Consider the following 26,454-nt stretch of genomic DNA (forward strand, 5'->3'; position numbering starts at 1 on the left):
CGAGAGGGCCAGAAGCAACTGAGGCTGCGGGGTGGTATGTGGAGCACTGGGTGCTGCAGGGACCCGGGAGCCCGAGGGCACGGCTGCTGACAGCGTGGGTGGTGCCGGGTGACGCCCTGGGCTGACTCTGTGGCAGGTGAGCGGGTGAGCCAGGCCGATGGCGATAACTGCGGCCCTGTCGGCTGCAGCTGCGGCTGCGGCCCTGTCAGGCCTGGCAATGCGATTGTCGCGTTGGGCGGCGACGCGCGGCTCCAACAGCGCCTTCTGCCAGGGGCTCACGCGCACGCTGCTCACCTTCTTCGACCTGACCTGGCGGCTGCGCGTGAACTTCCCCTACTTCTACATGGTGGCCTCGGTGATGCTCAACGTCCGCCTTCAGGTGCGGATCGAGTGAGCCATCGCTCCCCTCCGGGGCGGCCCCCGGGAGGAGAGCACCATCCGCTCCACCCGCGCCACCCACGCCATCCGCGCGCCACCCCTGCCAGGCGGCCACGTAAAGGACCATGGGGACGCTTACTGCCCAGGGACTGTGGCGGGGGGCGCAAACGGGACTGCCTGGGCCCCTCCATTTTAGGCCTCTGAGGAGGGCCCACGGTTCTGCATCCCATACCACACAAAACAAAAAACAAAACAAAAAAACTTTACAGCCTAGTCATTTTCCGCGGAATCCAGAGAATCACCAGAGTCTGGCAAACCTGTTGCCTACGATTAGCCAGAAAGAGGGAAAACCCGAAAGAGTGGGTGCTACCGCAGGATTTACCAGGCCCTGTGCAGGAAGATAGGCACCGACAGGTTGGAATGGGGGCTAGTGGGTGTAACTCTTTTGTGGAAATAGGGAATACGCCATGGCACACCTGCTGCGTAGCCAAGCTTGGAAACTAAAAAGGTAGGCAAGGCTCTCCCGTGTCCCTGGTGGTGGTTCCATGATAGGGTATTGGGTGGCTATGACATCTTGGAGGGTCAGCTCATCACCAACACACAGACAGGGAGCCCCTCTCGCCCACCTTCCAGGCCTCAAATTCTTTTTTTTTCTTTTGTAGGAGCTTCCTGAGATGTAACCTGAACCCTGAATGGAATGGCAGAGGATTGGGTCAGTGAGCCCCCAGGAAGGTGCTAGAAGAGTAAATGTTTGTCCATAGGTCTCCCTATGTCAGGTGGTCAGATAAAATGGAGAGTTCTTTTCTGAACCAAAGCTCAGGTCTGTCCCCTTATTTGCATGCAGGCCCAAGGTTAGTCTCTGTTGCTTTATGCAGCCCTTCTCCAGACTGCCTCCTGCACTCTTGGGGATGGGGCAGGGGACTGTCCTCTGCCTGCTCCTCCTGCTCTCCCTCTTTCTCCCCTAACCCGGTCTGGGGACATTCCTGAGGCTCTCTGCCTCTGCAGACAGGAACGAACAGGAAATATTGGTTACAGTGGTCTCTTTCCCCCCACAGCCTGCTTCTTCCATCCTCCCTGTCTGCCCAGCAGCACCTGCGATGACACTCGTGTGACCCAGAAGCCCATCTTCCAGCCATGAGCAGCCTGGCAGCCGTGTGCCACAGGATCTGAGGAAGTAGGAAGGATTTCAGGAGCAAGCAGCTGCTGTCAGGATAGGGTGGAGAGGCAGAGTGCACAGGAGGCCAACTCTGAAGACTTCTCTTTTTTTTTTTTTTCAGGCCTTGGTCTTCTTGGTGATGGCTCCCTTCTCTGATCATTTCAAGATGGATCCCTATGTAGAGATGCCTGCCTCTGTTCCTGAGCAGCCCGGGGAGCAGCTGAGTGAAGAACCTGCCTAGAAGAGGAAGGGCCTTTCTGGTAGAGGCTTAGAGAGTGGTGGTGTGGCTCAGGTCTTCTGGCCCCGCCACAGAAAAGATGCCAGTGTACCTCAGGCACTGATATCTCCTAGCAACACTGTGAGGGAGGCGTATTCTCTCATCTCATGAACACAATGGGCATCAAGGACCGGGCTGGGATTTGCCCTTGTTACACACAGAAGAGGGGGAAACTCAGTCTGCCCTGGACCTGCATTCCCCAACCCCTTCTGCAGTCTTCTTGATGACCTGGGAGGAAGCTGGGGTGGGGAGGGAGTAGAGAGCTGCCAGGGGACCTAGGGAGAAAGAGAGGCTGTGGGTTAGGGAAGCTGGGCATCTGCCTTTCTGTGGAGTGTGCTATGGAAAGAAATCATGTTGAAGACAGGAATAGCTGTGGTGGAGGACCTAGTAATAGAATCTCAACTCCCTGGTAAGCCACTTACTCTCAACAGAGCCAAATATCCCACCTCCCTAGAGCTTACTATGGGCTCCTGAGCAGTTCTGTGATGCAGACCTCTCAGCTGGTGATGATGGCATTGTGGTTCCTAGGTTCTGGCTGCTACCAGGAGAGTGAAGATCTTGAGAGCCTTGGCACCACCCCGTTTCTGTGTGCTCAGCCTTAGAAGCTCCATCCCTGGAATCACATGGGGAAATATCATACAGATGGGTTTAGGACAGTACAGGGGACTTTGGGTGGGGTGCCCAAATGGCTGGGAATGACTGAAGGGACACCCATCTCCTATTTCCCTCAGTTCTTCTGGCACTGATAGCTCGAGGTCCATGTATCCGGTTCTTGGGATGGAAACCTTCAAGACACTAAGTGGCCCCAGGGACAGAGTGGCCTCAGTGTCCACTAAGAGTCAAGGACCAGAGGAAGATCTCCATATCTCTCACTTCAGGTACACAGACTGAATGGTGGTTACTACATGCCCCCCCCCCCCCGCTGTTTCCCACAGCTCAGAACTGATAGCTTTCTTCTGCCAAGTTTCACTGAGTGCTTTGTGTATGTATAAATACATGTATGCGAACATGTTTACATTGCAGAATGCACGATTAAGGAGGAGCTTCACAGGTTTACTGGCCTTACTTTAGAAGAAGGACCTTGACCTACTGGAGAAATGAGTATGGAGACAGAGGCCCTGCCTTCTTAGACCTCCTGCTCCAGGAAGCCCCTCCCTGATCATGTCCAGGCATGGGCTACGGTGTGAGGTCAGAGGCACTGACAATGGACTGGACTCTGGGCCAGGAGATGGGGGTAGAACTAGGACTCTGCTTTGTGTGTCTCATTCTGACCCTGAGTAGTTTGTGAGCCTCTGTTTTCCATGCCCCCTTGGCTACCTTTCTTCCTCCAGGATGGCCTGGCTGTGTGATGGGGTCATGATGCACTTTATCTCCTTGCTGTCTGTACTGCAGGCAGCGGAGCGTCAATCAGCTCAGAGACTGGACTTGGATGGCCACATACTTCCATGTGTGATGAACTCTTCACTGTCAGTGCCGTCTGGTCAGAGATGTCGTTTCTGATGTTGCCACATGTTGTTGTCTCTCAGAGTTAAAAGAAAATCCTCCAGTCAGTACACCAAATACAGCCTGGATGCCTCCTGTTTTTCTCAGGTGCCTTACCATACCCTGGGCGGGGAAGTGGGTGGGGTGCGGGACAGCACCCTCCAAGCCCATGGGGCCATCCAGAGAGCTGGGCAGGGAAACTGAAGCTTCAGAGCCTCCTCCTTGACAGGACCACCACCCTCTTCTCCCTGCACCCAGTGGGCAACAGTTGAGGCAGGCCCACAATGTTATAGTTGTTGTCATTCAGTGTTCAGAAAAAGAAGCTGAACCAAAGGCTTCTCTTTCACTCCAGGGTCTGGACTCAATGTGTTTAATTCAAGTTGAGCCTGAAGAGAAAGGGGAAATGCAAGAATGTTCTGTAGGCCACTCTGTGCAACCCAGAGATTCATCTGCAGGAGCAGGGGGTAAAGTCCTTACTGCTGTCTTCCCGGGAGCATGCGAGGAACCCGTGACAAAATGAACCACCTGCCACAAGCTGGAGCTGGATCCTGCTTTTCTCTCATGACTTTACCTCTGTTCTCTCAGAACTCCATTCTGAGGGGTTACCAGAGAAACCAGGAGCCCCCAGGCTGAGGTGAGGTGGGGCTTAGCAAGAGGGCAGGTGGCTCAGTGGGGAGGAGACTCAGGGAGGTCAGACAGCAAGACTGTGAGAGACCTCCTTGTGAGGGTTGGGACAAGGGCACCCAGGAAGGCAGGAAAGGTGACATGAGGCTCAAATGCATTGTGGGAGGCTAGAGGAAGTCAGGAAGTTATTGTGGTATGGTAGAAGCCTCAGGAGTAGGACAGTAGACTCCTGGGTGCTGTAGAGCAGGACAGGAGGCTCCGGGGGGGGGGTACTGTAGACCTTGGGGAACATAGAAAACTCAGGAGAAAGGCAAAAAGCTGAGCAGATACACAGGAGTCTCATGAGGTCAGGTAGGAACGACTGAAGGCTGGGGAGGTGGGCAGAAGAGTGGTGTAGAAGGTAAGAAGCTCATGGGGTGTAGGATTCTGGGAAGGGTGACAACAGGCTGGGGGGATGGTAGGGTGGGGGATGATAGGAGGATGGGCCATGCAGAAGACTCTAAAAAGGGACAGGAGGCTAGAGGAAAGGTTGCATTGTGAGGAGGGCAGGAGGGTCATAGAGTGGATCTGAAGGCTAGAGAGGCAGGTAGGAGGTTAAAGGGGAAGTCAGGGATGAAAGGGGTAGCTGGGGGAGGGCAGAAGGTTTAGAAGGAGGACCAGAGGCACAGGGGACGGTTGGAACACTGAGGAAGAGAGCGGAAGGCTCAAGAATACAGTACGTGAGCCAGGTGAGAAGGATCAGAAGAAGGTATGGATGTGTTAGACAGAGCAGCTGGCTCAGGGACTGTATGAGGCTGAGGGGAAGGCAGGCAGAGCTAGGAGACAAATACTAGGGAGGGCAGAGGGCAAGGACTGACGGCCGTACTGTTAAGGGAAGGTGGTGTCTGGTGGGCAACACAGAAGACTGAGAAACGTAAGCTGGACAAGAAACAGGCGTGTCATGGGATTTGGGAGGGCAGAAAATTTTGGGGTGCACAACAGGCTGGAGGGGAGAATGAGTATCTGGGATAGGGCAGAAGGGTAGGGAGCTTGGCGGGAAGCTGAGAAGGAACACAGCAGAGTGAGGAGAGCGGTAGGAGGCTCATGGGGACAGCCCGTGATGAAGAAGGCAGGGGTCATAGAGGGTATGAGGCTGGGTTGAGGGAAGAAGAACAGGGCTGCGTGAAAGCAGAAAGAAGACTGAGATTGAGGCATAGACTGAAAGGACAGCTGGGAGCTGGGAAGGGAGGGGAGACTTCGGGAGGTAGGGGCCAAGAGGCTGGAGAGAAGGCTGGTGAGAAGGACACATGGGTGAGGAGAACAGAATGAGGAAGGATGTGAGAGGTGGAAGGCTAGGTAGGGAAGGCTAGGTAGGGAAGAAGGAGCCTTGGGAGGAAGGAGAAGGCAAGGCCTCAGGTTGGTGAGGACTGCTAGTGGGTGGGGGAAGGGCAAATGGTGGGTGAGGAGGGCAGGAGGTTCAGGGGAGGTTATGATGTTACAGGGTGTAAGTCTATTGAGGAAGGAATTGTGGCCAGAGGGAAGGAGGGGACTGTGGAGGGAGGAAGGCCTAGGAAGTGTGCAGGAAGCTAAGGAATACTGCAGGAGTCGGGGGTGGGGTCTGAGAAACTGTGGGAGTATGGAGAGGAGAATAAAGGAGAGCAGAAGCTGGAGAAGGCAGCGTACATGAGAGAAAATTGGGATATGGACAGAGGCTCAGGGCACTGTAAGGGTCTGGGGGACCCAGAAGGTTGAGGAGGGGGCCCAGGAGCTCAGGATGAAATCAGGAATGAAATAGATGGTAAAGGAAAATGAAGGGTTAGGGGAAGATAGAAGGCTTGGGGAGGGCAGAAATCTAGAGAAGAGGAGCAGAAAGCTGGAGACAAGACAGGAGGCAAGGGAGGAGATAAGGATTGTTATAATCCAGAGAAGAACAAGAGGCTTGAGGAGAAGGGGAGGTTCCAGGTAAGAGTCAGAATTATAGAACAAGGACAGCAACATGGAGCCTCAGAGGGTGGGTAGGACACTGAAGATGGTTCACTTTAGAATAGGAAGTGGAGGAGAAAGCAAGATGCTCAAAAGATAGAAAATTTGGAGCTAGGCACTAGGTGTGTGTGTGTGTGTGTGTGTGTGTGTGTCTGTGTGTGCAGCGGGAGAACTAAGTGTACAGAGGAGAGAAAGCATCCCGGAGATGGGCCTGATGCTGAGAACAGTTAGAAGGTTGACAGGACAGGATGGCAGGGTGAAAGGCACCAGAGTTGGGGATTAACACAGAGAGGAAGCAAGGCTGATCAGGAAGACACACACACACACACACACACACACACACACACACACACACACACACACACACACACTGGCTCAGGGTAGGAATCTGCAGATGAGGACAAAGCCCAAGGCATATGGTATGGTTGGCGACTAAGGAAAGGCCTAGGGATGCAGAGTGCCAGATGATCATGGAGAAGGAATAAGAATCGGAGATGTCAGGAGTAAGGGGGTGGGTAGATGAGAGTGGAAGGATGGATCTGAGGAGAGAAGACCTGGAAAAAGATAGGAACGCCCGATGGAGGAAAGGAAGCAGGGTGAGAGCAGGTTCTGAGGGAGGGAGGAAGACAGGGGGAGAGGATTGGAGGGAGGGAGAGCAAGCCCCTTCGGTGAAGGCATGGGCCTGAGAGAAGGAAGGATGAGGATGATGAGGAAGGTGAACAGGAAGCTGTGAGGGTATCTAAGAACATTTGTTACAGAGCAGGAGGTAGATACTGGCCAATGGATTGGGAAGAAATAGTAGTTTATAGAGAAGGACATGGAGAAGGGCCTGAGGTTAAAGGGGAAGGTGGGAGTTGGGAGAGGAAGACAACAGGCCCAGAGTGAGGGTAGGAAGCTGGTGGGGACAGAAAGCCCTGGAAGAGATGACGGACACGAGGGTATGAGAGAAGAATCAAGGGGAGCTAGGAGCTGGGCAGGAGGCTGATGTGTAGGGTAGGAGCTTCAACGTGGAGGGCAGAGAATAGGGAGTGACAGGACTCTGGGGAGGGGAAAGGGGATACAGACATAGAAAGGTAGAGAAGAGACGTTGAGGACCCAAGGGTTCTAGATGCATGAGGAGAGAGTCACACACTCAACCTAAGGGTAAGATGGAGAGGAGAGTAGGAGGGAGACTAGCAAGTAGGATGAAAGAGGCGAGGGAGCAGGGCAGAAGACTCAGGCAAACGTCGGAGGATGAAGAGGAGGACAGAAGAATGCAAAGGAAAGAAGTTTAGGAAGAACCTAAGAGTCTGGGCAGAAGGGCAGAACCATGGTGACAAAGCAAAATGGAGCCTAGGCTACAGGAGGTTTAATATTCATACAGGGGACTGAAGAGGAGAGAGAGATGGTGAGGATGGTGGTAGAATACAGGAGAATAGAATGTAGATGAAGAGGAGAAGGTGCCCTAAAAGGGCATAATGGTCATCAGGACAAAAGAAGTTTGGGGAAGAGAGCAGGAAGCTCAGGGACAGGGTAGAGGTGAAGGGAAGAGGTAGACACTGCAGGGTGGTGAGAATGAGATTCTGGGACAACATAAGGGGAGGAGGACAGGAGACACAGTTGAACTGCTAAAATTTAAGATGGAATTAGAGGGAGAGTGTTAAGCAGATGTCATGGATAGGGGCCAGAGGTGGGAAGTGATTGTCAAAATTGGGAAGATTGGAAATGCTAGGTGTGGTGGGGATAGGGATTGAAGACTTCTCCTGTTGAAAACAGATAGGATAGAAGTGTGTTCCTTGGGACAATAGGTCACTGTGGACCAGATGCAGATGAGTGCATCTAGGAATCTGAGTACCAGGGGATCCAATTGAAACTTAACAGATGGAGAATAGAAGGTATGTCAGAAGACCAAGGGCAGCGCAGATGACTGGGAAAAGGCGACCACCTGGATCGAGATGTCGGGAAGTTGAGACAAAGAGGGCAAATGCCTGGAGAGGAAGGCAAGATTCTCAGGAATTTTGGGTCAGAGACTGAGGTAAAGAAGTCTAGCTATCAGGGCTGTATAGGGAGACTGGAGAGGACAGAGGAGTCTGAGGAGGGTGGTGAGACTGAGCAGGACAGGATGCTTGGGGTGCTCCTAGGAGAAGAGAGGAACTCAGGAGTTTGAGAGAATGGGTAGTAGGCTAGGACAATGACAGGATAGCTAGAGTCATCCTGCGGTAGAGATGCAGTTGCTGCTTACAACATATACACAGGCATTCATAGAAAATTTACAATGATTCTAGGGAGAGGGTTTTATTTTAAATTGATTTTTATTGAGCTCTATATTTTTCTCTGCTTCCCTCCCTCCCTTTCCTCTCCTTTTAGGGAGTGTTTTAGCCTACACCCACAATAGATGGAGATCCAAGTACTGGAGAGAGGTTTTGGTGAGGGCGGATTCTAAATAAGGTTTAGCAGAGGATGTGGGGAAAGGGGAGTTGGGGTAGAAGGAAGGGGGTAGGGGGCAGGGTGCAGTGCTATGGCAGGGTGAAAGGCTTAGACTAGGGGGCAGGGGGCAGTGCTATGGCAGGGTGAAAGGCTTAGACTAGGGAGGATGAAAGGCACCTATAGAGGAGTCTTTCAGGGTCAAAGCAGGAATTAGAATCTAGGTGGTTTGGCAAAGAAGTCTTGTGTTGAGTTCCAGTTGTCTATTAGCAGGTCAAAAAGCAGTGGAGGGAGCTGGGATTGGTGGTGCACATCTTTGATCACGGTACCCAGGAGGCAGAGGCAAGTAGATGTCTGAGTTTTAGGCTAACCTGGTCTACATAGCAAGTTTCAGGACTTCTATGGCTACACAGTGAAACCCTATCTCTAAAAAAGTCTGAGCAGGAGGACAGGAGACTGGTTGTGGGTGGCAGGTTTCAGGAGGTCCCCAGCGACATGATTAAATGAGTAGCCTGGGGAAGATATCAGGAGAGTTGTGGGCTGGGGATGAGGGTTGAATGATCCAGAGACGCTAAGAGGGTCCAGGATGTTGAGGATAGGAAGTTAGAAGAGAGGACAATGAGGACAGAAATAAACAGAAGCCTGGGGCCTATGTTAGTTGGACCATAGGGAGGAGGGCAGGAGACAGGAATTGCAAGAAATGTAAGGCCGAATGCGGGAAGGGACTGGGTGGGCAGATGTCATGAGGACAGGGGGTGGAAGTGATGGCAGAAGTCTGGAAGGTTGGACATGCTGCACCTTCGAGTTGGAATCTCAAGAATGGGTAGGAGTCTTGGGTAAGTGAGAAGAATGGGGTGGGAAGGGAGCTCCTGGGGGAGAGTGGGGCATTGAGTTCCAGAAGCAGTCCCAGGGTATTTAAGAATCTGGATCTCAGGCCATGGTGTTCCAGTGGAGGCTTAGCCAGTGGAGAGCAGAAATGTAGAGAGGAGGTCATTTGCCTGAGGACATGAAGGCTGGTTGGGTAAAGGCCCACATTCGTTTTGAAAGGTTGGAGCCTCGGGAGTAACAAATTGCTGGGGAGGAGAAATGGGCCTCCAGAGTCATAGTCCAGAGGTGGAAGTAAGGCAGAATGGTAGGGAGCAGGCTGTGTAGGGAGAGCGGAAAGGAAGGGAGAAGTCTGTGGATGAGGGCATGACTGCTCAGGAGGACAGGACCCTCAGGAAGTGCCTAGGAATCTAGGGGAAGACAGGATATTGAAAGGGAGGATAGCAGGCTGAGCACAGGTCCCCAGAGTGGGGGACAAGTTTCTGGGGCCTTAGGCATCTGTGAGGAACAGCAGGCTTTGGCAGAAGCATGGAAGCCTGGTTGGAAATTAAGAGACTGTCTGAGAGCAAAGTGCTATTGAGGAGGGCAGGACACTCACAGGGAAGACAAAAAGCCTGGGGGAGTGTGTAAGGCAGGAGGTCAGATATATGAGAAGCCTAGGTGGCCAGGGCGGGGTAGTACGCAAGTGCCAGGGAGGAGAAGAGAAGGCTACGGGAGAGTAGGGGGCTAGAGATAAGGGGCACAGTACTAGAGAAATATCAGGGTATCTGGAGGACAGGGCTGCAACAGATAGTGGAATCTAGGAGATGAGAAGCAATCTGACTACGAGAGTCTGATGCCCTGGTCGTAAGACAGAAGTCTGAGAGAAAAGCACACGACATGTTTCAGGAGGAGATCATGAACCTGGGACTGTAGGCACTAAGCTGGGTTTATAAGAATGATGCAGATGAGTGATTCTGGGGAGGGTTCCAGTCTAGAGGAAGGATCAAATTGGGTAAGGGCAGGAAGCTAGAGAAGAGACCAGAAAGCTCTCTGTAGGAGACCAGGAAGCTGCGTGGATGGAAGAATGGCAGGAAACAGCAGAGGCCTAGACAGGAGGACTGGATTATGTGAGCTAAGCAGGAAACAATGCGGGCAGGCAGGAGAAGGAGGACTTAGCCTGGAGGCTGAGTGAATCAGGGTGAAGAGTGGAGGAAACGACACGTAGCAGAGCAGGCAGAGGTTCACAGACAAATGGGAGTCTGTTGTATCTGCTTGAGGACAGACCAGGAGAGTCTGGGACCTGACATCTGACTCGGCACTCAGGACAACTCTCTGCTCCTCCATAGGCCCAAAGTTTGATTCGAAGGATCCACATGGGGCTCACAGCAGAGGAACGAGTGATGTTTTACACCCTATCCTCGTCCCAGAGGAGCGAGTGATGTTTTCCACACTATCCTGGGAACATTTGTGCACTAAGGTCGTGCACATAGGCAAAGTGGCCATTGAAGGAAAATTCATGGTTTTGAAGAGTGATGAATTCTTGCTAAGAAAAGAGAGTTTAATTTATTCCTCTGAATGTCGAAGCACCAAGACCTGAAATGAGGAACTGTTTTATGGTGGTACTTTAAAAAGCAGATACAGGAGGATCTAGGGAAATGTGAAGAGGAGCAAGTCTCGGGCAGTTTAGAACGTTATGGGAACCTAATGAGCCTAGGCAAGAGAAGTTGTCTGTGGAGGAGAGGGCTCCAGGGATAGCCTGAATTGGAAGCTTGGGATTGGGCAAAGAAATCTCCTGAGGAAGGCAAAATGCCCCTTGGTAGAACCAGAAGCTATAAAGGGGCGCAAAGTCTTGGCAGGAAGACAGGAGAATTGGAGTGAGGGTAGTAGTCTCCATGAGGTCCTGAGTAGGTCAAGTGGACTAGGGAGGTATCTGGGCCCACCTTGACCAGAGGTCAGAGAGTCCGAGCTTGTTTTGCTCTTTCAAAGTTGTTGACAACAAATGGGTACAAAACAAGAGGTCCTGACCTAGAGTGGTTATTTAGTATTTTGAGTATACAGGTGTATCCACTCCACCTTGACCAAGGGTCAGAGATGCTCTGTATCATGTTGATGAAGTCTGTTGTCTCCCCACTTTTGGAGTGGGGTATAAAAAGATATGTGGAAAATAAAGGGGTGATTCAGTATTCACTTAATGTCCTGCCTGATGCTGTTCTGTGTTTTGTCTCTTACCTCTGTTCTTTTTTGCTTAATAATTCTAATCCTCGTGCTCCTACCCTGGGACGTGTGAATCCAGTTGAAGCTAGTCCTCGACAGGGAGACTATCAGGAGCGTTGTAGGCTGGGAATGAGAAGCAAATGTTCCTGAGGTTTGTATGAGGATATGGGAAGGCAGAGGATGGTGATAGAGGATAATAGTGAGAAGAATCAGAATCAGAATAGGAAAAGCAGAAGCCTGGGGACTATTTTAGTAGGCAGTAGGGTCGGTGGCAGGAGAAATGGATTACAAGAAACTACGGGGGAATGCAGGAGGGACAGGACATGCGTTGATATCATTGGTAGGATTGGGAGATTGGGGGTGATGACAGAAATCTGGAAGACTGGAGTGTTCAGTCTCAGGGTAGAATGTTTGATAGAGGGCAGGACTCTGGGGCAAGTGAGAAGGCTGAAAGGATAGAAGGGGGTCCGTGGGGAGAGTAGGACACAGCTCCAAAAGTGGTCCCAGGCTGCTTAGGATTCTGTGTATCAACCTAGGAAGATCCAGTTTAGACTTGGGAGCCAGAGGTCAGAAAGGAAGAAAGTAGGTCAGTTGACTGTGGCTTTCTGGGTAAAGACCACCATCTGGGCTGAAATGCCGGAAGCTCGGTGGCATGAGGACAAATGACTGGGGTGGAGGGCTAAGGTGTCAGGTTAGAGGCCGAGGGAAGGCAGCAGTGTAGGCATCGTGGCTGTGTAGGCAGACCTTGAAGGAGAGCAGAAGTCTCTTGAGGATAGCAAGACTCCACTCAGGAGGACAGGAGGCTGAGCATGTGCCTAGGAGACCAGAGGCCGTCAGGGTTTGGAGACTGAGCAGAGCCGAGTAGGAGGATAGCACTGTGGCCTGTGTGAGCGTAGGTTTCCACAATGGAAGGCAAGAGGGTAGGGGCTCTGGAGGCTGGGTGATGTACTATTTTCATGGAGGGGGGGGGAAGTCGGGAAGCCTGGAAAGGTGACAGGAGACTCTGTTGGGTGGAAGAAGGTTAGAGAGGAGGGCAGGCGTGTATGGAGGCAAGCAAGGCATGGTAGGAAGTAAGGGAGAAGATGAGGGCAGGAAAATGAGGGTTTTGTTAGGAGGGCCTGGTTGGCAGACTGAGGAGGTCAGCAATCCCAGGGGAGGTGAAGAGAGTTTTGTGTAGGGCAGAAAACTTAGGGAAAGATGGGCTCCTGCTTCAAGAAAGAGGGCTGCAGGCTAGGGCCAAAAGTTCAGACCAACTGGGGGAGTTTGGAGCTGGAGGCATAGCTCAGCAGTCATGACAACTTCCTGTTCCTTTAGAGGACACAGGTTTGATTCAAAACACCCACATGAAGGCTCACAACCATCTTTGACTCCAGTTCCAGGGGTTCAATACTCTCTTCTCACCCCCACCCAGGAACTATTCATGCATTTGGTGTTCAGAACACATGAAGGCCAAACCTCCATCCACAGAAGACTATTTTATTAAATTTTCAACATGGAGAATTTTTAATAACCTGGAAGAGGTTAGTTTACTCCAGTCATGGTTGAAGCGCAGAGTACAGGAAGGAGGATCTGGTGTGGGGTGGGATACCAGGTAGGGATAGAGGAGGACGTGAGAAGGGAGTAGGCTGACAAGGAGGACAGGAAGTCAAGGGTAGCAAAAGATTCTGTGCAAGAAAGAGATGACTAGACTAGGGGGCAGGTGTCTCTTGGGGAGGGTGTCAGTACCAGGGCATGGCTTTGAGGCTCAAGAAAAGTGCAGGCGCCTTGGGGGAGCTCAAGAGATTCAGTTGGTGGTCAGGAGGTTGAGGAGGGGCACAAAGACTGGACAGGAGGAGCAGAGACTTGGATTAGGGTAGCAGGCCGCAGGAGGTCCTGCTGTGTATGGGGATGTGAGAAAACCCGGAAGGACAGTAGGAGGGCAGAAAGATTGAATGCTGGGGTGGGGGCTGAGTGATCTGGAGGAGGACAGGCAGATACAGGAGGAGGGAAGGATGGCGATATCATGTGTCTAAAAGAATGGCAAAGGAGAAAATGGAAATCTGAGGACCACGGAGGAGGTGGATGGGGAGGATGGCAGAAACAGTGGGGGAGCATGAAACTGGGGAGGATTACAGGAGGGATGGGTTGGGCAGATTCATGAGTTGGGGCAGGAGGATGGAGGTGGTTGTGGGGCATATGTCTGGTAGACTGGAAATCCTAGGACTGGGGCTGGAGTTAGTAGGCTTAGTACTGGGTCACATTCTGGGTCTAGTGAGAAGGTTTGGAAAGAGTGGGATATTGAGGGCCGGAAGAGTTTTCAGGAGCTTAGGATGATCCGGTCGGGGCTTAGAAGATGGAGAGCAGGAAACTAGTCAAGTTGCTAAGGGATGATGGGTAGCTGGCTGAAGAATAGCAAAAGTCTGAGGTGAAATGTCAAAGGATGACATTTAAGAGAACAGGGGAGGAGGACAGAAGGCCCAGGGCTGTGAACAGGAATCTGAGATAAGGCAGGAGTCTAGGTGTCAGGCTAGACAGGGAGACGGGACATGAGGACAGAAGTCCTAAGAGACAGGAGGTACAAGGATGACTCAGAAACTGTTCTAGGACACAGTGCACTCAAGGAGCATCATAAGGTAGTCACCCAGAGGCCAAAGGATGGGGAGTAAGACAGGAGGCAGGGGAGGGGGCCACATGGAAGGGAGAAGAATCAAGTGCTAATGAATGAGTGGGAGGCAAGTGGAGTGCCAACTGCTGGAGAGGAGACTGCCTGATTGGCAGGCTAGCAGGAGGTCAGGGAGGTGGTGAACAAGAGGATCATGGGGGAGAGAGGGCTGAAGGCTAGGGGTGGTGGGTGTCTTGTTTGACAAGGAAATGAGTCTGCGGGGAAGACAGGATTGGATGATCCACAGAGATTAGGCACTGCGTTGGTGTGGGAAAGAATGGTGATGAGGGCTGCAGAGAAGGGTCCCAGCCACTAGCCACGTGGAGAGTGAGAAGCTGGAGAGGTGTACTGTCTGTACTACGTGCACTACGGTACAATGTCTGTAGTGCGGAGCCTGCACTAGGAGACTGTACACAAGCCAGGAAAAAACCCAGAGATTTAAACAGACAAAGACACACAGACAGAGACAAGGGCCATCCTTGAAACAAGAATGCCCCCTTTATTGCGTTCCAGAACCGCTTATATACAGATCCTTAACTGGTAGCCACACCCTGGTCAAACCCACCAGAAACCAGTCCCCTGCCATCAGGAACTCCTGAGGGTCTCATGCTCAGAGTAACTGCAAACACAGGAAAACAAGTTGTTTTGTTCAGAGCAGCTGCAAGCATAACAAGAAATTCAGGGTCTGGGTTCACAGCCCCCAACAGGGAGGAGGGCAGGGAGCCTGAACAGAGGTCAAGGGGCTCTTAGCAAGATGTAAGAAGGCTCTGGTGGAGGGTAGGATGGCAGGGGGATGGAAGGGAGGCTAGAGAGGAGGACAGGGTATGTGGAGGTAAGCAGGAGGCACTGTGCTGGGTAAGGATGCTGAGGGTACAGGCAGGAGGCTAAGGAGTTTGCTAAGAGGCCCTGGTTTGGCAAGAGGCTGAGGGGATCTGGATGGATTGCAGAAGGCAAGTTTGAGGGAGGGCACAAGGTTCTTAGAAAATGGGAGCCCGCTGTAGGAATATTGGCTTTACTATAGGGCCACAACTTCAGATAATGGGAGAGTCGGAGGCTAGACATCTGTCTCGGCACTCAGAATAACTGTCTGCGTCTCCACAGGCTGGAAATTGGAACAGGAAGTATCCACATCATCTCATAACAATCTACAACTCCAGTCCCAGGGGATCCGGCGTTCTCTTCTGCCTCTTCTTGGACCAAGAGTGCCCTTGCTGCTTCGAACACATACTCAGGCTAATCACAGAAAATTATTTTGAGGAGCGGGCAATTTTTACTAATAGAGAAGAGTAGAGATTATGCATATGATATGGTTGGAGAGCTGAATACTGGAAAGAGGTTCTGGTGAAGGTGGGATCCCAAATAGGTTTCGAGGAGGATCTGGGGAAGTTTGGAGTCTGGGGGAGAGCAGATGAAGTCAAGGGCAGCTTAAGATGTGATGTGAGGGTAACGAATCAGAGAGGGATGAAGGAAATGGGGAAGCTAAAAGCAGATAATTTGGAGCGTTGTTGAAGGCTATTAGGGGCCTGAGAAAAAGGCAAGGTACGTGCTGCAGACAGGTTTATTAGTCAGGGAGAACAGAAACTAGGCTTGGTTGGCCAAGAAGAAAACAGATGGGTGCAGTAGAAGTCTGAGGTTGCCAGGATCAGAACATGGATGGAGGTTCGGGGTGGTCATAGTTATCTGGGAAGGAGGGCAAGGTGTCCACTGGTAGATCCAGAGGTGGTCGAAGGACACCAAGTCTAGGCAAGAGGACAGGAGTTTGAGGGTGAAAGTAAGGGGCTCCAGTAGGTCCCAAGAGCCATGGAGAGATGAGCAGACCATGTGGCAGATGTCAGGAGTGTTCCAGACTTGGTAGGAAGGATAAATGCTCCTGAGGAGAGGAGGAGGCTCAGGGGAAGCAGAAGAATGATGAGGATATGTGACTAGAAGAGGAGGGGGAGGAAATGCCTCTGGAACAGGTCAGGAGAAGGATGGGAAGAAGGGCAGGGTACGCAGTAGGAAAGCAGGAGACAAAGGGGAATGCAGGATGGACAGGGAGTTGGGAGATGTCAGGAGGAGGGGCAGAAGGTTGGAAGTGATGGCAGAAGTCCGGAAGATTGGAAATGCTGGGTCTAGAAGAATGACGCTGGAGAGAGGAAAGCAGTTTTTCAGCGGGTGAGAAGGCTGGGCTGAAGTTCTTGGAGATAAAGACACTGCATTCCAATTCTGGGGCATCTAGAAATGTCTGCTACAAGGCCAAAAAACAACAAAAAAAAATCCAGTGGAAGCTTAGAATGGAGGGCAGACAGAAAGAGAAGACGTCAATCGGCAAAGAGCAGGATATCTAGATGAGTAAAGGCCAGCATCTGTGTTAAAATGTCAGCATGTCACATAAGAGAGAAAATGCCTGGGGAAAAAGGCAGGAAGCTTAGGACTCTTGGGTTGGAGACTGTGGTAAGGCAGAAATCTAGGTATCATGGCTGAGTAAAGTGAGTGCAAAGGAGGGAGGAAGTCTGGGGAGGATGGCAAGACTCTGATCTAGATGGCAGGAGGTGGGGGGGCGTGCCTAGGCAGGGGAAGACAAGATATTGAAAGGGAGGACTGCGGGCTAGGAAGATGACAGGATGGCCAGGCTCGGCATAGGCCCCTGCAGTTGAGGACAAATGTTTGGGATCATAGGTGTCTGTGTCGAAGGGCAGGTTCTTGACAGTAGCATGGATGCCTGTGTGGAAATTCAGTGACTACCGTGTAGGGCCCGGGTCTGCCCCTGCTCCTGGGGTGCATCTTGAGGACTGATCTCCTTTCGAATGACCCAGGTCTCTTCTGTGTTCTTTCAGTCTCCAGGCCCTTGCCCGACTCGCGGATGGTACAGTGGCGCCCGAACTGTACCGAGGGGGTAACACAAAATCGGGTGTTACACTGTGTCGCAGGGCACAGTGGTCCTGAGGAGGACGGGACACTCACCAGGAGCACCACAGACTGGGAAGAAAGGCAGAGAGACATGAAGTTATGAGGGCAGAAGGGCAGGGACTATAGAGAAGAAAATATCGTGAAACTGTAGGAGGCTAAGGAAGGGCAGAGTGCGGGACAGGAGGGTTGCATGCTTGGGAGGACAGCAGGAGTCTGAGACTGCAGGAGAGAGGCGGTCAAGGGGACAAACATGACTAATATTGTGGAATTGCAGTCTTGTACAAAGGGTAGGAGTTCGAGAAGAAAGCAAGATGCATGGTGCAGAGAGGATCATGAACCAGGGTGGTGGACACTATGTGGGTAAGAAAAAAAAGATATGAGATAGAGTTAAGGGTGCCTGTGTACAGGAAGAGTCAAAGTCTGGGATGGGCAGGAAGCCAGGGAAGGGGGAAGAATGCTCTCTTCCCCCACACAGAGGGGAGTGGCCCATAGATTGGGTAAGGTGACTGGAAGGGGCAGAAAGTTACACAGGACAGGAGTATGTGCAGGTGATCAGGATGCCACATGGGGAGAGAGGCCACAAGGAGAGTGAAGATGCATGCAGGAGGATGACGGGGATGATCGGAGGCCTGAGTTAGGCAGGAGGCTGAGGGGACAAGGGTGAACAGTGGAGAAGAAGACGCGTCAGGGAGGGCTTATAAAGGCTCATAGAAAAGTGGGAGCCTGCTGCAGGAAAGTGGGCTAACAAATAGACATGCGCACCTTCAGTTAGCCTGGGAGACTCTTGAGCTGGGTGTCTGTCTCAGCACCCAGGAGCTGCCTGCTCCTGCACAGGCCCGCAGTTTGATGTCAGACAGGCACATGGGGCGCACAACGGTCTGCAACTCCATCCACAGGGCAACTCAAACACTCTTCTGGCCTATCCTGGGACCAGGGATACAGTTGCTGCTTAGAACAAATACACAGGCATTCACAGAAAATGTGTAATGATTCTCAAGGCAGGGAGTTTTACTAATAGGGAAGAGTTTAGCCTACCCATGTGATAGGTCAAGAACTGGGTACTGGAGGGAGGGTCTGGTGAGGGTGGGCCTCTAAATAGGGTTTAGAGGAGGATCTGGGGTGCATAGGAGACTTGGACAGAAGGGAGGAAGTCAAGGACAGCTTAGGATCCAATGCTAGTGTAATGGACCCAGCTTATGGGGGAGGGAAGGTGCCTGAGGGTAGATGGGTTTCCGCTCAAATCATGGATTTTAGGTGCCTGAGTGGGCAAAAATATCTGTGGAGAAGTGTAAGATGCCTGCAGTTAGGTCCAGAATCTGGAGGGGTGCAAAGTCTGCTCAAGAGGGCAGGAGGCTCAGGGGGAAGGTAATAGGCCTCAGGGGGGGAGGCCACTGGGAAATATGTTAGGAGCATTAGAGGCTGGGCATGAGGGCCCAGTGCTCCCGCGAAGGATGTGCAGCTCTGGGAAGGCAGAAGGGTGGTGAGTATAGAGTTCTACAAGGGGAGAGAATGAGGATGGGAAAAGCAGAATCCTGGGGAGCTGGCTAGGAACGTGTGGGGGAGGGCATAAGGCACAGTGGAACTGCAAGACACTAAGGCAGAATGCCTGAGGGAAGGAGGGCTGAGCAAATTGGGGGAGGGGCAGGAGTTTGGAAGTGATGGCAGAAGTCGGGAAGGTTGAAATGCTGGTGGTGTGGGGACAGGATGTGAAAGATGGGGTAGTTTGTTTAAGGCATATGAGGAGGCTGGGAGGAGGGAAGTACATTTCTGGGGGAAGATTAGGGCTCTGGGTTCTAAAAGCAGTTCCGGGATGCTTAGGAATCTGTGTGCCAGACAAGGAGGATCGGTTGAGACTGTAGGCAGGCGTATGGAGGGTGGGAAGAGAGGTCAGTTGATTAGGACAATGTAGCTGTCCAGGGGAAGGCCAACTTCTGGGTTGAAATGGTGGAGACTTGGGGCAAGAGGACAAATGACTGGAGAGGAGGAGGAAAGGAAAAGGACTCGGGTCAAAGGCTAAGATAAATTCAGAATCTAGGTGTCAGGGTTCTGAATGGCGACATTAAAGGAGGGAAGTCTTGGGAGGCTGGCAAGGCTCTGTGCAGGACAGGAACCTCAGAGTAAGTCAGGAATGTGAGAGAGATAGTGCTAGGCTAGACGATGACCGAAGGAGCATAGGTCCTTGAGATGAAGGGCAAGTTTCTGAGAGCTTAGGGGTCCATGTGGAAGAGCAGACTGATCACAGGAGCTCAAAAACCTGAGAAGAGGTTCAGAGCTCTTCACAGGCATAGTGCTGCTGCTGAGGGCAGGACACGCAACAGGAGGACAAAAGACTGGGGTGAGGTAAAAGACTGGCTTGAGGTTCAGGGAGAAGAAATGGCTAGGAGCACAGAGGAGGAAGAGGCTACAGAGGACAAGAGACATGGGACAGCCGGCTAAGGGAAGGGGGCTGGAGAGGAGAGCCACGTGTGACAGTTTATAAGGACAGGGCAGCAGCAGAGAGAAGGATCAAGGGGTTCTGAAAGAAGGAGGCCATTGTAGTTCTCAAGTTTGACCTGAGTCTAGGGGAAAGGAGGATTAGGGTTGCCTGAGGGCAACAGGGCATCATAGCAACCTGGGCTGGGGGGAGTCAAATGCTTAGCTTCGGAGCCAGGCAGGTAGGCACAGAGGGTTGGGAAGTGGCTTTGATGAAGGGCAGAACTGCAGGGGAGGACACAAGCCTAGGAAGGAGGACAGAAATCTGTTGTAGGTCAACAGGAGGTAGAATATGAAAGTCAAGGAGGAACGCCCGGCCGTGGTGGCACACGCCTTTAATCCCAGCACTTGGGAGGCAGAGGCAGGCCGGTCTCTGTGAGTTCGAGGCTAGCCTGGTCTACAGCTAGTTCCAGGACAGGCTCCAAAGCTACAGAGAAACCCTGTCTTAAAAGACAACAAAAAATAATAATAATAATAAAAAGAAAGTCAAGGAAGTTGGATTATGCGTGAGGATGAGGTTATGATAGGAAGCCAGGGTGTTACAGAGGAGGCTGGCAGGAAATGAGGAAGTGAAAACAAACGGAAGGGAGGGCAGAAGTCTCACAGAAAGGTTGGAGCCTGAGAGGAAAGAAGGCTACAGAGCAGTGCCAAAACTCTGAGAGTCAGGGGATATCTGGGACCAGAAAAATGCCTCGGCTGTTAGGAAAATTGTCTGCTCTACACTACCCAGGTCCAATTCAACACTCTTCTCAGAGTTTTGGGCAACAGACATTATGCCTTCTTCTGGACTCCCCGAGGGCCAGGCAAGCACTTGGTTAACATTGATATAGTCAGAAGTGTCTTTCACACAGGGTGGACAGTTCTGCTAGAAGGGGAGAGTGATAAACAGAACAAAGGTGTGCATGAGGTAATGAGGTGAATGAGTAAGGAGACTCTTGAGGATCTTTAGGGAGATCTGTACCTGGAGGAGGAAGTAGGCAGCTCATGGGGAGCTTGCAAAACCCAGAAGGGATCCTGTGTAGGAAAAGATTGGTGAAGAAGGCAGCAGCCTCTGAAATGGTGAGAGACGGGGGGAGGGCAGACACCTGGAGAACAGAACAGGAGGGAGACAAAGGTGACAACAAGCTGAGGAGGAGAGGGCCGGAGGCTTGAGAGGCTGTAGGAAGCTAGAATCAGTCATCAGAATGGGTGACGGGTTGTCTACGAGGGTGGGGATGACACCAGGCAATTTGGGAGGCTGTAGGAACCTGGTCCATGATACAAACTGGAAACTTTGGGCAAGAGGCTTGGGAAGACTCTAGTTTACTCTCAAGGTGGTTGGAACAGAAAGTAATGAGGAAACTCAGTTGTAGCATGGGATGCTAGGGGTGGAGGAGGGTAAGGAAGAGGCTCACTAGGAAGGTTAGGGGTGCTGTGCAGGGCAGGAAGTTGATGAAAACTTTGGAAGCTATGGGAGAAGGAACGTCTAAGGAGGAGCCACAGAGTGGTTAGTATAGCTTAGGAAACTGGTGGAAGGAAAGGCTGAGAGGGAACACATAAAACTAGAGGAAAGGCAGGGCATCTGGAGGAACAAATGAATATGAATTTGGGTGAAAGGCTCAAGTGGAGGATAGATCTGTGGTGGGGACCAGGTATGTGGCTGGAGGCTCTGGGAGCTAGCAGGCCTGTTGTTGGCTAGATAGGCCCTGAGGAGGTTCAGGAATCTATGCTCTAGTGGAGGCCATAAGTCTAGGTCGGACAGCTAGAGGCCAAGGATGACAGGCTTCTGGAAAAGGCAGAAGGCTCTGAGGGGGTGGTCACAGGGTTCAAGGAATACGGTAGGAGGCTAATAAATGGCAGGGTTCATAGAGGAGCCCAGAATCTAGAATGAAAAGTTAGACGGTTGAGGATAAAGGCTAGACGCTTCAGAAAGTGAGGAACTGGGGGGGAGAGCAAGAGGATTAACATGAGCTCAGAGAGCCATAGGGACCCAGAAACTGAAAGAAGACAATAGGGTGAGAAGGGGGGTAGAAAGATCAGGGTTCAGAATGTTAAGGGTCTCAGAGGATGGCAGAATGCTTGGGTGTAGGAGACCGGGAAGGATGGGAGCCAGGAGCCTTGTGGTATGTGGAACTGACAGCGATTGTAACAACAGTGTCTGGCAGAGGGCAGAGAGCTCTGGTCTCCCAGGAGCCAGGGGAGGATCCCGGAAATTGACTAAGGCGAACAGGCGCCTCAGGGTATGAAGTGAGCACGAGAGCTCTGTAGATGATCTGAGAGTAGGGACAGGAGTCTCAAACTAATGGTGGGTGCCTGCAGGAGGACAGACAGTTGGAGAAAGGCAGAGAGGGTCCTGCAGGTTGGGGTGGGTAGTAGAAATTTAGATGGCAGTGCAGAAGACGCTGGGGAGGAATGGAAGCTGGGTTCAGGTGATGGGGTTCAACTAGATTGTAGGAGTCTTGAGAATTAGGAATGCTGTTCAAAGAAGGGTAAAAAAGGGGGAACTGGGCACCAGGCTGGGGAGACACTCGGAGTGTGTTTATCATGGCAGTGGGCACTGGGATTTGGGGAACCCAGGGAAGGGTATAAGGTTTAGGAAGAGTACATGACACTGGGAAGGGAGCCAGTAGTTAAAGGGACAGCGAGAGGCTTGGAAAGAGGTCTAGGGTGAGTGTAGGAGGCTTCAGGATGTTCCCTGTGAATGGAGAGGGCTTTAGGCTTAGGGAGAATGCAGGCTTTACATGACAAGGGGGATAACTGGGGAGGACAGGAGCCTCCTGGGATGGGGCTGTGCTGGAGAGTAGAAGGTTTTATGGGAGAGCAGGAAGCTGGGAGAAGATGTCAGAAGGCTTTGAAAGTTAGGCTCTCAAGGGAGGGCCGGAGCACAGACTAGGTGGGCAGGGCAGGACAGGGAAGGACAGGGAAGGAAGATGTGGGGTTACACACATTGAGAAGATTGGGGAACACGGTGGTAGTGATGAGGAGGGCAGAGATTGGGAAGGAAGCAGCGGGGCAGTAGAGTTCCAAGTAGGGCAGGAAGTTCAGGGAATGATGTTGGAGGTAGGGTGAGGAAGCTGCACAGGAGGGCAAGGGGTTTAGAGGAGAATAGGCTCCTGGGGAACACAACAGCGGGATGTGGAAGAAGCCAGGAGCCTGGGGGTAAAGGTTGAAGACTGGGCGGATAGTGGAATGGATGCCATGAGTGAGAAAGAGGCCAGGGTCTCAGGGAGAAGCCAAGAAAGAAATGGATGTGCAAAGAGGGGCCACCATTTCCCAAGTAGGATGATTCCTGGGGGACTCAGAGTTACACCCAGCTTGGGTTTGGGGTTCAGGTGACATTCAAGGCTTGTCACTAAGTGCTCTCCAGAACACCTTGATAAGAACAGCACTCCCAACAGCCCTGGTGGTGGGTCTACATGCCATTTGCCAGCACACACATATACCTGAGTCCCTGGGCTCCTCTATCTTGGTCCCAATCATCTTGCCAGGTCCCTGATGTCTTACCCCCTCTGCAGAATCACAGGGTCCCACAAACATAGGGGTCAGACCGATGTATTTGTGTGAAAAGTCAACTATGTGCTCATAGGATGCTGAACAGCTCTATTCCTGGGGACTGGATTGTCAGTTAACCATGGGCAAACACTACTGCTGCTCACAACATTCATTTATTAAAATTAATAATGTGAACTTTGTCTTCCTCCACAAATGCAAGGAGTTTATCTCCAATTTGCACCGGCAAAGAACCGATCACAACATCAGTGCTGAAGAAGACACAGTCCTCGATCCAGCCATAATCATTCCCACAGGTAGTCACAATACCCTTCGCAATCTTGATATTGGGTTCACCTGTGAATGGGAACATGGCAAGAGCCATGAATTAATCTGAGAAGCAATAACCCACACCAAAAATTCCTTCTTAGCGATGATACGGTACACAAACAAGTCCTTCTGCTAACAGGGTGCTTCTGGTAGGAGGAGCCCATGCAAGGGACTGGAAGCAAAAAGGGGAACTCTACGGGATTCTGGAGGTAGAATATACAGGTTCAAATCGTGATGTGCCATGCTTTGCACAGAAGGACCCTGGTTAAGGGCATGAGTTGAGACCCAGATAGCCTTGGTTATGACCACTGTGTCCTTAAATGATGGTCTGTGTAGCCCCAAGTATATTTCATGTCCTCTGACAATGTTAGGAAATTATGTCTCCTGATTTCTGGGGTGCACATCAAAAGGCACAAAAATGTCAACCCCAACTATTGTGAGTGTCGTATACACCTTAGAATTCAAGGTCTGTGGGTAGACACTGTTTCAAGTACAATAGTTACTGTAAAGTGTTGTCTAATACAGTGAGGGGCAGCTATGGAGATTTTACAAAATCACCAAAAGCAGGCCTATGGGCACAGTCTGTAAAGAATGACAGAGAAGGATCAAAAGGTCAAGGCTTTCCTAAGCCACAAATCAAGCCCCCTGGCCATCCTGGGCAACACAGGGAGTCCTTGAGTCAAAATTCCAGTGTGAGGAAAGGACCGCGTGTTCTGCCCAGGTGTGTAGTGACTGCCTATCATGCAGGGGACTTTGGATTCCACTGCCAGCACTACGTCCAGATAATGCCGGGAATGGATTTGGTTTCATGAGACCAAGGTTCACACCGTGGCCCTAGACAGGCCCGAGACTCAGTCATTATGCAGCTTAGGTTGGCATCAAACTTCTGACGCTCCTGCCATCCCAGAAAAAATTGCTGTAGGATTGACATGGCAAGACTGGGGCTTCTCTTGAAGGATCGCTCATGAATATTAACCACATGCCCAGCAAATCGAAACACCAGATCAAGTTAGAATGACTTAACAGCTTGGACACCATAAACCCCTGACAACTTTCTTACACTGCCCTAGGTTCCCACCCACCCACAGGCCTTCACCTACCCTGCTTGAGTGCTCACTAAAAGTGAGATTCGAGTTGCAGGGAACAAAGTGAGCATCACACAATTGTGACCCCTGCTCTCCCAGGCTTGGCAAAGAACAGGGACTGACTCCCTTCTTGCCTCAAATACGAGCAGGGATCGGAAAGACACCAAGACCGATGCTGAATCACGCTCAAATGTGGGTGCTTTGCTGCTCCCAGAAGTATAAGAAAGGCTCTAAGGAAAATTTTGTGTCCTAGCTAGTGTAAATGGGTCAAAATTCTTCCCGCATTGGCCCACCAAGCGAATTTGACAAGTGGACACGGTCCCACTGAGGACAGGTGCAGGCCTCTATGATCTTTTGTAGCCTGTGCTCACAGCTAAGGACAGCCTCTCTGGAGTGTCTCCTGCAGTGAAGTCTAGGGCACTGTGTGCCCGGGGACTACCTTCCAGTTGTGCCTGGTCTCTTTTGACAGATTCAATCTTCCACTGAAATAAGTACACTACACCACGCAACAGCCTGAATAACCGCCTGATGCAGCAGTAGGAACAGCCACTGCAATAGCAGCATGAATGCCTGGATATCGTGACCCGCATGTGGTCACCTCCTGATCTTCTGCCTCACTCCTGGGAGACAGTACCACATGGCGACTGGTCAGTCCTCAGGGCAGTTAGGCTCCTCCTACCACCCCAGCATCTCTGCAGAAGGTAGTCCACAGCCTCTCCTGAGGAGCTGGTAACCAGTGGGCATTGTTCCACCCACCAACCAATGAGAGCGCTCCATGTGCTCACAATACCCACGTGCCTATTGGCCAATGGCAGGCGCTGAGAGGAGCACCATGAGCCTCTTAAGCTTTATGCCCCTGCCATAGGTCGATCATGGAAATGCATTGCCCTGTGAAACCTGGGCTATTCAAAGAATGGTTGGAAAGATATTGTTTCAGTGTTTCCTGAGAATACTAAGTTCTGGCTTAGGCGCTGGGACAGAAAGGCGTTCCTGGGTGTACAAGCGAATTCAGGGTGCACTCAACAGAAAGCCGGGCGACTAAGTGGTTAGACAGTGTTTAACAGCAGCTGTGGTGGCCGCTGTAGTAATGGGCTTCATGCGACTAAGCCACAGTTTGGCAAGGTAGTGTTCTCGAAGTGGTGTGGCTCCTGGAAGTATTTCACTTCAGAGTCCCGCAGGGTGCCTGGGGTCCTGTGAGTAGGTGCACCTGAGCCATGTTCAACACCTGCCATCTCTGCTCAGCTCCTCTGATGGAAACCAGTCATGCATTATCACAGAAGCCCTAATTTTCATTGCTCCCACCCGGTCACCATCAGCCTTGCTATGCCAAAAGTCTGATGTAAGGATTACCTTTCCTCGTTTGTTTAGCAAGTCCCTGTGGGCCACAGACGCAGCTCTATCATGAAATTTGTGAATAAAATAGGCAATTGTCTTTGCCCTGTGGCTTAATTTTCTTGGAGCCTGAGGAAACCACAACCGACCCAAAGGGTGACATAAAGAAGTAAATGCCCACAGTGGTAAGTCCTCAACAAGAAAGCTAACGCATAAATGCCCTTTGGAAATGAGGTTTACTGTAACAAAGGGACTTCAAGGATGCACTTGAGCCTCGTGATGGAGGAGAGATTTAGAGAGAAGAAAATGCGGTACATGGAGAGTGATATGTGAAGGGAGGCTTTCTCTTTAGATTCCAGACATTGGTTCATTAAAAGTGAGAATAAGATTACCCTTTACTTAACAGCTAATATCCATTTATAAGTGAGCACATGGCAAGTTTGTCTTTCTGGGTCCGGGTTACCTCACTCAGGATGATTTTTCTTCCTATTTGCCTGTAAATTTCAAGATGCCAATGCTTTTTACAGCTGAGTAATACTCTATCGTGTAAATGTACCACATTTTCTTTACCTGCTCTTCAGTTGAGGGGCATCTACATTGTTCCAGGTTCTGGCTATTATGAATAATGCTGCTATGAACACAGTTCAGCAAGTGTCCTTGTGGTAAGATTGAGCATCCTTTGGGTATATTCTCAAGAGTGGTATAGCTGGGTCTTGTGGTAGAGTGATCCTGCTCAGTTTTCTGAGAAACCGCCACACTGCCTTCCAAAGTAGCTGTACAAATTTGTACTCACACCACAAATGGGGGGTTGCTCCTCTTGGTCCCCATCCCCTTCAGCCTGAGCTGTCACTTGTGTTTTCTACCTGAGCGACCCTGATCGGTATAAATTGGAATCTGAAGGTCGTTTTGATTTGCATTTCTTTGATGGCTAAAG

General features: G+C 51.3%; 1 protein-coding gene across 4 annotated transcripts; it reads left to right on the plus strand.

Annotated features, from left to right (window-relative positions):
- LOC125415387 (small integral membrane protein 10-like protein 2A) lies at window positions 1-26,454 on the plus strand. 4 transcript variants are annotated; one of them, XR_015737071.1, is made up of 9 exons: window positions 395-886; window positions 1,041-1,090; window positions 1,434-1,552; window positions 1,656-1,794; window positions 2,543-2,689; window positions 2,835-3,401; window positions 3,646-3,927; window positions 15,046-23,090; window positions 24,658-26,453. XR_015737071.1 is itself a non-coding variant. In XM_087903161.1 (8 exons), exon 1 carries the CDS (start codon window positions 158-160, stop codon window positions 392-394), a length of 237 nt encoding a protein of 78 aa, XP_087759287.1. In that variant the 5' UTR covers window positions 1-157; the 3' UTR covers window positions 395-886; window positions 1,041-1,090; window positions 1,434-1,552; window positions 1,656-2,689; window positions 2,835-3,401; window positions 3,646-3,927; window positions 15,046-23,090; window positions 24,658-26,454. The 4 variants fall into 4 exon arrangements, 1 of the variants encoding a protein (XP_087759287.1); XR_015737072.1 differs by lacking the exon at window positions 395-886 and adding an exon at window positions 1-136 and having other exon boundaries at window positions 1,656-2,689; XM_087903161.1 differs by having other exon boundaries at window positions 1-886; window positions 1,656-2,689; window positions 24,658-26,454.

This window comes from Myodes glareolus, chromosome X (genome assembly GCF_982192425.1).
Source record: "Myodes glareolus chromosome X, mMyoGla1.1, whole genome shotgun sequence".
NCBI classification, from domain to species: Eukaryota; Metazoa; Chordata; class Mammalia; order Rodentia; family Cricetidae; genus Myodes; species Myodes glareolus.